Consider the following 12,958-nt stretch of genomic DNA (forward strand, 5'->3'; position numbering starts at 1 on the left):
CTTTCGAGCAGTGTACTGGGAAACGAAAAATGCATATTGTTAGTGTACACCAGTGTAGCCAATGAAGTAGTTAGTGGCAGAAACATTATCCAAAAAGTTTCACATAAAAAGGATAAACCAAACAGCAGAATACAAATATTAAAAAATGTAAAAAAAATATTTCTCATTTTGACTATCAAAAACTCCTTGTCTGTATTGTACAAAATGTACAGAATATTGTTGGAAATGACTGCTGCTGTGTTCTACAGGGCAATAATAGCCGATAGCCAGTATTTGGCTTGGAAAAAATTTACAGCCAAAACAATTTTTCTCTTGGGCAAAAGATCTAGCCTGCATTGAAGCCCATTGAAGTTTATGGGCATTGATATCCAAGAAGCATTCAAGGAAGAGAGGAGAGAAGCAAAACCATCATATCAGTTCAATTAAATTATTTACCGCACAATTAAAACTGATAAAAACATTGAAACAAATGTGTTTCAGCTCAAAGGTTGTAATGATTGATTTCGAGATGGAACATTTGCTTGATTTATTTAAGCACTGCCTTTTGTAAAACATTGACAGCACATAGAAGCTTTATGGAATATTCTTGCTGCTTTATTCTTTAGTCAGCTTGTTTGCTTGCAGAGCATTCGTGTGAGTGAGTTGAGTTTTGAATGTTTGCCCGAAGGAACAGTATGTGGAGTATGGGACACAGTATGGTCACATAAAATCATTTCCTTTCTCACATTGTGTAGCACAAAACAGGAAATAATAGGCAAAATTACTTTGTATTCCTACATGAACAATTTTCCTAGGTAATAAAAGCTAATTCTGAACTTCATGAATATGTACAACAAATTAGCTCAGAACTGCTTAATTCTCTAAATAGCCATTGAATTGCTATAGCTATTAAAAGTGTTTAAAATTTAATAGATATTTAATAGATATTTGGGGGGTTATATGCATGTGCTCCTCAGGTCTACTGCTTACGTATATACAGTATATTTATTTTCCAATGTGACTGCACTTCAACAACAAATTGAGGAATCTGTTGCAGGTGTTTCTGAATGTCTACAAATGATTGAAACTAGACTCTAGCACACTTAGTAAAGTATTTCAGACACAAATGATTTAACATTGAAGATTAAAATTAAATGAGAAGAGTAGAAGATGCAAAATTAGAGTTGCCATAATGTCAGAAGGCTCTGATGGCATGAAACCAATGGCATTCTCTAAAATCTGACTAGCCAAGTTTCTGAGAAAGTTGGGTAAACATTGTAGGCTGAATCTATCAACCACTTGGGGGCAAAAGGCCTAGAGTTAAGGTTATGTGGTTCCAAAATTATACAGATAAATAAGAAGGAAGGTTACAGTTTGGAGAAAAAAGGAGTTGTTTTTGACGATTTCTCTGCAGAAAAAAATATGCAGTTTCAGTGAGGTAAAGATAAATCTCTGAGCAGTGTGAATTTATTTTTGCCACGCCCTTTTCAGACATTGAGAATCCAATACAAAGACTGGACTAGTTTTTTCCATACTCCTGATTTACAAAATATGTAAATTGAAGTAAAAAAAACCCCACCACCAAGACTAGCACCACAATACACAGGGAACTATAACTACTGCCAGTGAGCTGCAGGTCTTCAGTCTAAATGAGTGACTGCAGAGAGTATATTGACTACTGTATATGAATAAAGAGAGTTCAAAGACAACATGGAGGGCTTTGTGGTATGCTATGTTACTTTGGGATATTGGTTTTATTTTATTAATATATTGGTGTTAATATTGAATATAACATTTTTGGATCTTCACAAGGACACTATAAATAGCTAAAAATACAAAGTTATAAGGCATGCTATAAAGGTGAAGAGGGTAGATGTGTATTAATTAATGACATGCTTTATAGTGAAAAAAATCAATCACCATTATTAATGTTTATGCACCGAATTTACTTTAACCTCTTTTAGCCTGGGATAGCTGCCAAAGTCTGCTAATTATCTCAGCTATGACACTAGCCAGGAGATAGGGGGGAGAGTAGCATTGTTAAACGTAAAGACAAACCATCCTCACTGTGAGTGAAACCCAACATTGCCCATTGCCCAAAAACTCACACCTTTTACTGAAATAGTGAAGGAAATGAATCATTCCCTCTAACGTACAGGTATTATTTCATTCTTCTTCATCAGACTCTTGGTTGGCACTGATCTGCAAAACTTGTTCTAACCCCAATCTTAGGAAATACTCCAGTGTTTCTGAATCTATTGGCAACGAACCCCACTCCACACTTCCAAAATTGAAAAATTAAAAACTTAACTGTTTATGAAAGAACATGAAATACTATTCCTAAATAATATAGGACACAATTTAACCCATTTCATAACCTTGAACCTAGCCCATCTGTACTATGGGAAACAACAATAAATAACATTTAATGTAGGCTATTATTAATGCATTATTAACTATTCTTAATGTTAATAATTATTATTAACCGTTATTGTCCTAACACAATTAGCACAACAGCAGCATTCTTCACAGACTAAATCACACGCTGTTTGCCTCGACACTCATCAATTACCATACAGACTAATTATCATAGAATAGTCCTGTGAGTCACTAGGCAACTCGCATACATTCACATCACTATGCTTATATGCGTTACAGGACATCCAAGAAGAGATGTCTGCTAGACATGCTGTGATGCGGGAGGAGACGTGTGGGAGATATGCGCACCTTTATTACCATAAACAGTAACAGCCAATTAACCTGTGACACATGACATAGCTTTCAACAGACATGTTTCCTTGAAGAGTGCTGTGCTATATTTGGGTACAACATTTGATGGTGGGGTTAAAGTCTGATGATTGTTAAACTAGAGCCCATGCAGAAATGAAGAAAAAACATATAACATTATTACAGATAACAATGAAACAGTTGCCAGCAACAAGAAAAGGAGTTAGTATTGCAATAATTTAAAAATCATTTGTCAAAAGCTAACATTTATTTATTTTAGGAAAAGGCCATACAACTGTTGTAATACAGGTAAAAAGGAGTCTAATACATGTAGACAGTTTGACACTGGGTTCATATGAAGATAATTTGTTTTTGGTGAATTGCTTTTTTCTGCTGTTCTGTCCAATTTGGCAACCCTGCTAATATCCTATTGGTTGATGGTATTGGATAGAGACCTAGACAAGCCAGATGGCAGTCCTGATTTGTTAATGCAATCTGAGAAAGAACTGTTTCTTGCTCCAACAATTTAGAGCACTAGATAATACATATTAAAGTTGCATACAGAGTGTATATAAAATGATGTTGGCAGTTCCAGGCGAGAATTATCATACAATAGTCCCAACACTGTCACAGATTAAATTAAGTTGTGGCTGATACCTAATTACACATGTTTTGGGTGTGCCTGTAATAGAACATGTTTGAGTGAATGTGGCTAATATGTTTTTCGATATAACTGGCATGACTGTGCAATTGAGCCCTTAATTTCATTTCAATTATGATTTCCAGTTAGCTGTCAGTCTTTAGACACAAATTTGTATTGTCTATTTGCAATTAAAAAGTCATTTCTGTAAGATTGGGCAGAGATGAAGACACGCTTCATCACCATTAGACACCTGGTTTAATTAATTTGCATTACTTTATTTCTGAGAGAAGTACTGTGTAGCCAGATAATTCTGTACTTTTTTTTTTCTACAGCCAGACACTTTCTGTTCCTTTTGAAGCATTTGTTTGATTAGACCCTTTCTTGTATTATTTTGTTTTCCTTCTATGCCCCTCTCTTTTTTTAATATTGTTTGAATATTAGCTTTATCTTCTTCAGTTTTTCTGTTCTAAAGATTTATTAAGAATCCATGTTTAAAGTTTTTGCAATTGCAACATAAATTGGTCAGCAGAACAACAATGTTCTTCTAGTACCTAAAACACTTTGCTAATACTATTTGATACTACTGTATTTCACACACCTGAAGAAGGCTCCACAGCCGAAACGTTGTGTTTTCTTTTTTCTGTTTTCAGCATGGGATAAACCTATTACTTGTTCCTATTTGATACACAGCTTTGTTTTTCTATTGCCTGAGGCGTATTGCTAACTTCTACTTTAAGGAACACCGGAGTGAAATGCAGGTTTAGAACACTAAACATTTGCCTTTCATTGTCCAGCAGGCCAGGATATATCTTACTTCATATTTCAAAAACAGATTACAAGAGCATGTCTAGACTCACTGACCCACATACTCCAACCATGCACCAACATTACTATCATAACAGACTGGTCTTTGCTACAGGACACCTACAGTAAATTATTTTGAGTGTCTTTGGGAACAACAACAGCGTGACAGTCTTATCTTGCTCTATTTACATACTGTATATCCATCTGTCCATTGGCTTTATATACAGCAAATTTTGCATAGGGATAAGTCAGGTTAGTTAAGAACAGACAGTTCTTCATTAAAAGAAAGAAAATTAAAGTTGTACCTGTAAAGACCGACTTTTATCCAGTATAATACTCAACAACATGGTCTAACAGCTAGAGTTCCTTATTGGAAAATAGGTTACTCAGTGTATTTCCTACAGTAAATGCACATGAAATGCAGACCTTGAGGTTTCATGTTTGTTTTCTTATCTCTGCCAACTGATGTTAATAGCACCAACTCACTGCTACTCAAACAAACAATGTAATGCTTTAGTCACCATGGTAGTTTTGTTTGCCCAAATTTATTACAAAAGAAAGCTGTTACTATTTAGCAAAGTAGAACACTGAGCTATTCTGTTGTTTAAGCTCAGCAAATCAGAGTCAACAACACAGTTTTTCTTATCATATAAGTCTGTGATAACATTTAATTAACAGCTGTTAGATGTCCTAGCCTGTCATGACTGAGCCTTTATACTCAGAATTTAATTTTAAAGAATCCCCCTTGTATATTTTCCTCAGTGAAACCATTTGACTTCCCATGCTTTACAATTATTCCCTCTAAAGGACAGTACTCAACACTGCAGTGATATTTCTCATTTTTGCTCATAGCTTGCAGTCTTACTAAAAATGCAATTGGCTTTAGCTATGATAATCTGTTGCTTTGTCCTAAATGACATTTTTTTTTCTTTCTATAATCATAATATAAAACATTCTCCATGGATTAGAACAAGGGTATTAACCCATTTGCTATGTTAGGCCTCATTTGATTTAAATGTACTTCAACTGGGCTACACATATCATAATCACAAAAATAGGCTCTATCTATATACATAGTATTATTTACCTGTGAATAAATCTGCATTTATTGGTATTTATTTTATACACTGTATTACCTGCCTTAAAAATACACATAAGAGAAATTGCATCTACATTGGATGTCTATTAAAATATACGTACAGTATACCCCTTTATCACCAATATAAAAACAGCAATAAATTAATTTCTACAACTATTACTTTGGCAACACCTACTGTAATACATACAAATCAAAGCCGTCTTATACAAAGAAAGATTTTTCCACTTCTCTTGAAACACACAACAATCCTTCATCTACTTTTTTTCTTCAATGACATACTTATAAGGCCCTTATTTTTATATTCAAATATCTCCTTTTGAGGTCATAGAAAATACTAAGGATGGTGATTCAGTCACCGAGGGTGGTCCAGAATTTTGAGGAGCAGCATGTGTACAGATCTTGCATGTTACTTTTTTCCCTTTAATAAGCATCACACTACACGACTCGACATGACTTCTTGTTCGGAGATCATGTCAAATTTAACGACTGCAATTGCTGAATCTCGCTTCCTTTTCGGTCCTAGAGGGTGTCAAATTATATGACTAGGAATTGCAGGCGTTGACTAATTACACAATTCCCTCACAATTTTTCATCACGTTTCCAAATTTCGTATTGCAGCGCGAAAGTACTGCATGGTCGCCTCATTTTGGCAGCCAATCAACGTGGAGCACACTGGAATAAGAAGAGGAGCACCGCACGAAAGTAAACAAACGACCTGGAGAGCAAGCATGTAAACATCTTGAAAAATGTAACACAGACATTGTTTTCCACAAATAAACATCTTTAAAAATATCATTCTTCTTTATAAATATAGAACAATTTACAAAACTAAAACAGTTAAAAATATAAAACACCTTTAAAACAAAAATTGTAAACAAATTAGCATTGCGCTATAACATGTAATATAATGGGCACATTATCTCACAAGTACACATCTGTCTCACTGCCCACCCCTACGACTTTTGACTCGCTACAAGAAAATCAAACCAGTTTGATTTTATCGTAGCGAGTCACAGAGAGTCATAGGGGCAATAAAGAGCGTTATGACTGAGATGCTGGAGGTGTCACACTACACAACTGATGGTAACGGGTGCACACTGTGAGTTTTTACAACTCGTGTAGTGTTGTGTGAAGCCGGCATTATTTTTTGTGCAAACACATGCCCCTGTCAAAGAATATCTGTGACAACATGAAGCAGGGGCACTGTTATTGAATAGAGGTAGACAACCACAGGCAATGTAAGCGAGATTGTTTGGGTAATGACACCAGTGGGGTCTGCTTGGTGTGTGAGCTTTGCATTTTTAGACTAGACACAAAACTGGATCCAAGCTGAGGATCTTTGTACCTGCTAAACTGGCCTAACAAATGAGCTTAGCAAGCCAAAGGTCTGTTGTGTTCACAATTCCAGGAGAAACAATTTAGAGCTTTTTCATTGTATCAATCATTATTAAAGGTACCATTGTAAACAATTTCACTTGAAGAGTTGATATACAGTATAAGACAATTAAACATTACACAGTTAATTTTATTATCAACTAAACAGTTATTTGTATTATACAGTATTGGGAGTTACCGAAATTCGTACTATTTTTCCATTACTGATAGGAATTAGAAATGTAACACTGTTTGAGTACTTTCGAGTACAATTTTAATTCCTCTTAGAATACTTAATCACACAAACTATATAGACGCTTATGCAAAAGTAATAGTTATCAGCAATAAAGATGAATAAATGCATAACATGTATTTGTTATATTAAATACAACATGCCATTGCCCTGATTTTATACCTTTTCTTTTTTGCTATTTTCCCTTTGGTGATTATGTCCTAAAATTAGATGTATCACCATAGCTGTAATCAAACCCCAGTTCTTTAGAACTTGGAGGATATTTTCTAATGTTAACAAAGTAGTTCAGGTGGGTAGCTGCATCAGCATGCGTAAGCTGTAAAGGAACAAGTAATAGGTTTATTTCATGCTGAAAAGTGAAGAAAGAACATATAACATTGTGTTTTCTTTCTTCTCTTTTCACTATGTTAACAAAGTAGTCCTGCTATGGCATTTGACTAATAAGGGATTGTCTTTAGCAGTGAAGGAACAGTGACAGCAGGCTTTATTGCTTAGGGACTGCATGTTTTAACTTGCGGTTACTGTGGAGAGATCACTTTGTGTCTTGCAAGACTTCTGTACTTTAGCCCTGGCTTGGCAAGTTAAGACAGGGAATACAGAGAAATCTGAAAACATTATAGAACCATAGAACAGGTTTGCATCCAATGTAAAAAATTAAAACTAAGAAGTCTAAATAGTAAATTGTAAATGAATTGAAAATATGATTTAAATATAGTTGAAAATAAATATTAACAGAAGAATAAATGGGAAACCATAATAATTGTTAACAGAAGTGGAACTAATGGGTTACACTAACAAGTGAGGATGCCAAAGTACTAAATTTGTGAAAAACATTCTCTTTGGAAAAGCATTCTCTGTTAAAAGCTGAAATACATTATGAAATTAAGAAATATGATTCTACTCATGTTTAGAAGATTGTGATTTTCTTTAGCAACCGAGGAAGTTCAGCCACATACAAGAATCTCTGACCAGCTCTAATACATTTTGGTAAGTGTTTGGTGTTACATAATAATTTATTCTAAGGATGTGTTGTATATTATATCTGATAAGTTTCTTTCAGACTATAGTGACAAATATTATGCACTGCATACAGTGCATTACATTAATTCTACAGTAAACATATTTAAGTTTACTGTAGTTGGCATTTCATCCAGAAAAGAGAAGAGAAAATAAATGTAGTTGATATCAGTAGATAGGAAGAAAAAAAGATTTAAAAATTGTCTGTAGTGATTTAAAACAAATATTTTAAAATAGTGTAAACATGAGAAGAAACAAAGTTTTTTTAAACGGGAAATTGACCTGAAGTATATAGTCCCAAAGCTGATGTAATTTCTGTGGGTGCAGTAAACATGTCTGTGATTTAAAGATTTAAAGAGATAAGAAAATATTCTATAATAATATCATAATAGAGTATAATGTTTATTGTATGTGAAATTAAAATTTAACATTCAGTATATAGCATTTATGCAAAGATTCCTGTCTGCAAGTCAGTTGTGTAGTTATTTAACTGCAGTTTCCAATAACAGTGTTATAATTTAATTACCTAAAAAACTAAAAGGACTATAGTTCAGCACTATAGTTCATTTTTGTGTTTTCCAACATTTTTATTTAATTTTGTTTTCAGTTTTATCTCCATAGAAAAGATTCTATCCATCTATCCATCCATCATCTATTACCTATGCTGTGGAAACCAAAACTGTTTTCTCACCATAGCAACAATTTAGATTATATTAAGAATTAATACAGAAACATGAATAACAGTATTTGTGCTGTGTCTTATTCAACATGTGATTATCCATAATGTACCAGACAAAATGGCACTACAGATATCAGAAGATTAGGGTGCTTCTCTTAGTAAAAAATCATTTAGAAAGATTCTTACTGAATAGCATTTTAGTAATCTAAGATTTGATCTGACTCTTCATCAGCTTGCAGAGAAGATTTTTATTTTTTTATTGCAAGTCTCATTTTTTTTAACTAGCAATTAAAGCTGAACTGGAAAACACAGCCTAATGCTTCACATCAATCAAATTTTCCTTTGGTTGTTAACTTGTCCAAATTAATTTTTCTCTGTTTCTTAACATTTTACACCAAATTTGCAATGGAAAGAGCAAACTTTATAAACATCATTCATTGTGTAGTGACAGGTCAGACACTTCAAAGAGTGACCTTTCAAAACTAGTAAATGTAGCTTTCAGCACCTTTGAAGTTCAAATAGGTGAGGTTCTCTGATGTTGAATGTTTCAAGGATTTGGCCTGTGAACCTATATTTCTTGTCACAAAGGCCTACACTCATTAAATTTCTTTACCCTATATGACTGGAGACATACATTTCCATGAATGTCATTTCTGTCTTGAAACTGAAAAATAAATTATTTTGCAATATGTCTAAAAATAAGAACTGGGGTATCAGTATACTGCAACTCATTTAATTTCTTTCATGATATCATCCAATTTGCATTGCTTTTGTAACAGGTAATTTAACCTGTTACATGACCACATTAATTAGACTAATAGCTTCAATTCTTCAGCCTGTGAATATATCTTTACAGGAAGCATTATGGATCAGCTTTATTCAGGTCTCCGGAAGGAAATTGCCTCCTTTGAGACACATGTTCAGGTCTGCAAAGAAGCTTTTGATCTGGACACCTTAAAGCATGTTCTGAGTGTGCTTACTGAGAGTTACCAGGGAGAGATTGAGAGCCTGGATGTGCTCTGGCATCTTGCTGGAATACCAGCTATCACAAATCAAGTAGGTGTGAACATCACAGTTAATAATGGAGGTTCTGACCTTCAAGGTTATATCTCATGGCTCTGCTCCTTCATAGAGCATCTAAGGTCAATGAAAGAAACCTTTGATGACAAAGTGGTTATCCCTCTTTGTGAAAGTCTTTATGTTAATGATGAAGGAGGAATCTCAGAATGCTTCTCAGATATGTTCTCATCCTTAACTTCTCTTCAGGAGTCCTGGACAAAACCAAAAGTGCAACCAAAGGAATCCATTGCTAAGGTGGCTAACGAACTTTTTATCCTGCGACGGAGGTGGGCTTTGCTGCTCACTCCTGGCCCCATTAAAGCAGAGAACTTTAATCCACAGAGTGCACCTAAGGAGGCCGGGGGGGTACTGCATTTTGGAAAAATCCTTTGGTTGGTACCAGATATTCTCTATAAAAGCCTTCTGGCAGCTAACCTAGCATCTCAATGGGTTGACCTTTACCAGATGAAATATAGTGACCAGAAGTGGCCAAAACACTCATTTAGCCAAGCAAAAGTGGAGACCTCCAATAGCCCAAACCTAGAGAAGACAGAACACTTAAGAAAGCCTTCAAGCTTCTTAAAAATAGAAAGTGGGAACGGTCAAGGAGAACGAATGACTGACATAAAAGCAAAGCTAAGAAATGCCAGAATGGAGCTCATGGCACTCAGGTGGCGTGAAGAGAGAGCAAAAATTCTGGAACAGCAGATTATACAGGTCTTGCAGAAGGTTAAAAACATTCGTATTCAACTCGAAGACAAGAAAAATGAAATGGACCATCTGAAGCAACTTACAGAATGGGAAGCAAGAGATAAGCAAAAAACAGAGATGCTTAACCAAAAGTACAAAGAGTGCCTTAATCAAATCCGAAGTCTGGAGCAACATCTAAAGCTGGAGGAGTACCATGAAAATATATTGCAAGGAGATATGATGCTTGAGTTAGAAATCCGTCCTTCTCTAATCCGACAAATTGAAATGGTAAGTGTCAAATAGCTAAACTATACATATTTTGTATACTGTACAAAATAGCCTCTCTATCCCCTACAGAGGACAAAAATGTTAAATCATTTAATAATAAACATAAATCATGGTAATAATATTTCTGAATTTGTGAATTGTTTTCAAATTAAGTATGGGTTTATTTTCTTGAATGAATTTTAAGATTTATATTTGTAATTAAAATAATTTTATAATGCTTCTTAAAGTTGTCTACATTATGTTAAAAATGGTTTAAATTGACCATTTCTTTATTTAACTGTGAAACTCTTGATATCTTTTAAGCTTACCAATAAATATTGCAAAAACTTTAAGAACTTACAGTATATATATGTAAGAAAATAACTGTTTGTATGGTTTGAAAACACTTAAACAAAGTAAAAAGACCATGGAGCCGACCCAGCACTCACTGGGAGTTTATTGTATATCTCTCAGCTGGTCTGGGAGCACCTGGAAATCTCCCAGGAGCAACTCAGTCTGGTCTGCCCTGCCGTTGTCAGCCTATTACCACTGTGACCCTTACAAGGAGTAAGCGGTTTGAAAACTAGATAAATGAGATAATGTATTTTATGTTCTTGCAGTAAAGGAAAATAGAGATTAACAGTTTGTCTTCTGTTTTTATGAGTTTCCATTAAAAGTGAAATTAATCTAGATTTTCAGCAAATGGAAGAAGGATAGTTAAGATCTATATATAAATGGATTAAATACTCAAAATAAACTACAGTATATAATATGTTGTGCTAGACTGTGAATTATTCTACTTTTTTTGACTTAATATTTTTTTTTCTTTTTACACAATCATTTCTGTGTCGCACTTTTGATAGAACTTTAGTCATTTTGTTTTATGCTAACAATTTATCCTGTCAGAAGTGCGTTATTAGATGTATTTATAGCCTTTTGTCTTAATGGATATCTTGATAGGAACAAATTATATTAATGATGAGGTAACATACAGTATGTGATTTTTAAATATGATGGATTAGCATCAGCAACATTTTATGTATAATTAAATATGTATATTCACATATAAATTCATATAGATAATATTTTTAATGGAGTTAGACATAAATGTACAGTGCCGTCATATTATATTACAAGTTAAACATTTGACTATGAAGACATGTCCATAAAGTGACAATATACTGATATACTCTACTGATATAGGTTATCATGTTTCATTTTTTGGTTTCTTAAAACATCTCTATCATGATTCAATCTAAGAATATTTTGATATATTTTTAAGTCTTCCTTTCTCTCGTTTAAGATTCAAGATCGGTGCAAGGAGCTTGAGGAAAAATTGAAATTTACTGAATATGTAAAGAACAGCCCAGAGGCTCTGCAAGAACTCGGCACACTGACTCCAGATACACATTCTATTATTTCCAACTGTACTAGCTTGTTCTCTTTGAAATAATCCTTTCACATGTTCAATGCCAGCCAGAAACGCCTCCAGGTGGCAGTCAGAGACAATACATACTGTCATTGTATCAAAAATATTGGTAGCAAATGCTTTATGGTATACTTAAATTAAGGATAAATATGTGATAAAATATGGAAAAACATATTTTTACATATATAAATAGGTAGGTTTTAAATTTGTGATTTGCAACAGTATTCTCAATGGAATTCAAAGCATTTTAACACAGTATTTATGTTGTTCGTACTTATCAAAACAAGAACTGCATATTTAGGAGTAGTCTCAATGGTATTGAAAGGAAAGTACTGAGGTTCAGGTACCTCAGAATAGCAGACAAGATTCAATTTAGTCAAGTGGGCATTTGAAAGCTAAACTTGAAGAGAATATTGGAAGTTGCACATATTTCTGGGAATCATATAAATTTTATGCTCTACTATGACCTAATGTTTGCTTCATGAACTGTGAACCGTAGTAACAAAATAAATATTTATGTGTCTGGAATTCACAGTATTTTTAAGTTTGAGCATGTTACTTTAATGAACTGTTTTAAAACAATGTTGCATATGACATAAGAATTATACATATCTTAAATTTTACATTTACGTAACACAAAAATGTTATTGGAAACATGTTTGATTTTCCTTGTGTGTGTGTGTTACTTGCATTTCATTTTAAAATTACATTACGTGAATGTCCTGTGGTTTCAGATATAATTAATTAACCTGTTTTCCTCTTTATTGTTGCTCAATTGACAATATTTTTGGATCTATTGACACAGCTGAATATAAATAACCTAGGACTTCCTTGAAGAAGGTGCATTTGTCTTCTGCTGTGCACTTACAGATACAGTACTTCCAGTGTTTGTGACATTTGCATAGTGCAGCTGCATTAGTTATGTAACATGTTTGATT

At 33.9% G+C, this 12,958-nt stretch overlaps 1 protein-coding gene across 2 annotated transcripts; it reads left to right on the forward strand.

Moving 5' to 3' along the window:
• Positions 1 to 7,406: 7,406 nt before the first annotated feature.
• On the forward strand, positions 7,407 to 12,555 carry LOC148648952 (uncharacterized). 2 transcript variants are annotated; one of them, XM_088607399.1, is made up of 4 exons: positions 7,407 to 7,866; positions 9,432 to 9,631; positions 9,842 to 10,612; positions 11,895 to 12,555. In XM_088607399.1, exons 2-4 carry the CDS (start codon positions 9,440 to 9,442, stop codon positions 12,042 to 12,044), a joined length of 1,113 nt encoding a protein of 370 aa, XP_088463525.1. In that variant the 5' UTR covers positions 7,407 to 7,866; positions 9,432 to 9,439; the 3' UTR covers positions 12,045 to 12,555. The 2 variants fall into 2 exon arrangements, with proteins under 2 accessions (XP_088463525.1, XP_088463526.1); XM_088607400.1 differs by having other exon boundaries at positions 7,408 to 7,866; positions 9,432 to 9,499.
• Positions 12,556 to 12,958: the final 403 nt, after the last annotated feature.

Source organism: Lepisosteus platostomus, chromosome 14 (genome assembly GCF_059453375.1).
Source record: "Lepisosteus platostomus isolate fLepPlt1 chromosome 14, fLepPlt1.hap1, whole genome shotgun sequence".
NCBI classification, from domain to species: domain Eukaryota; kingdom Metazoa; phylum Chordata; class Actinopteri; order Semionotiformes; family Lepisosteidae; genus Lepisosteus; species Lepisosteus platostomus.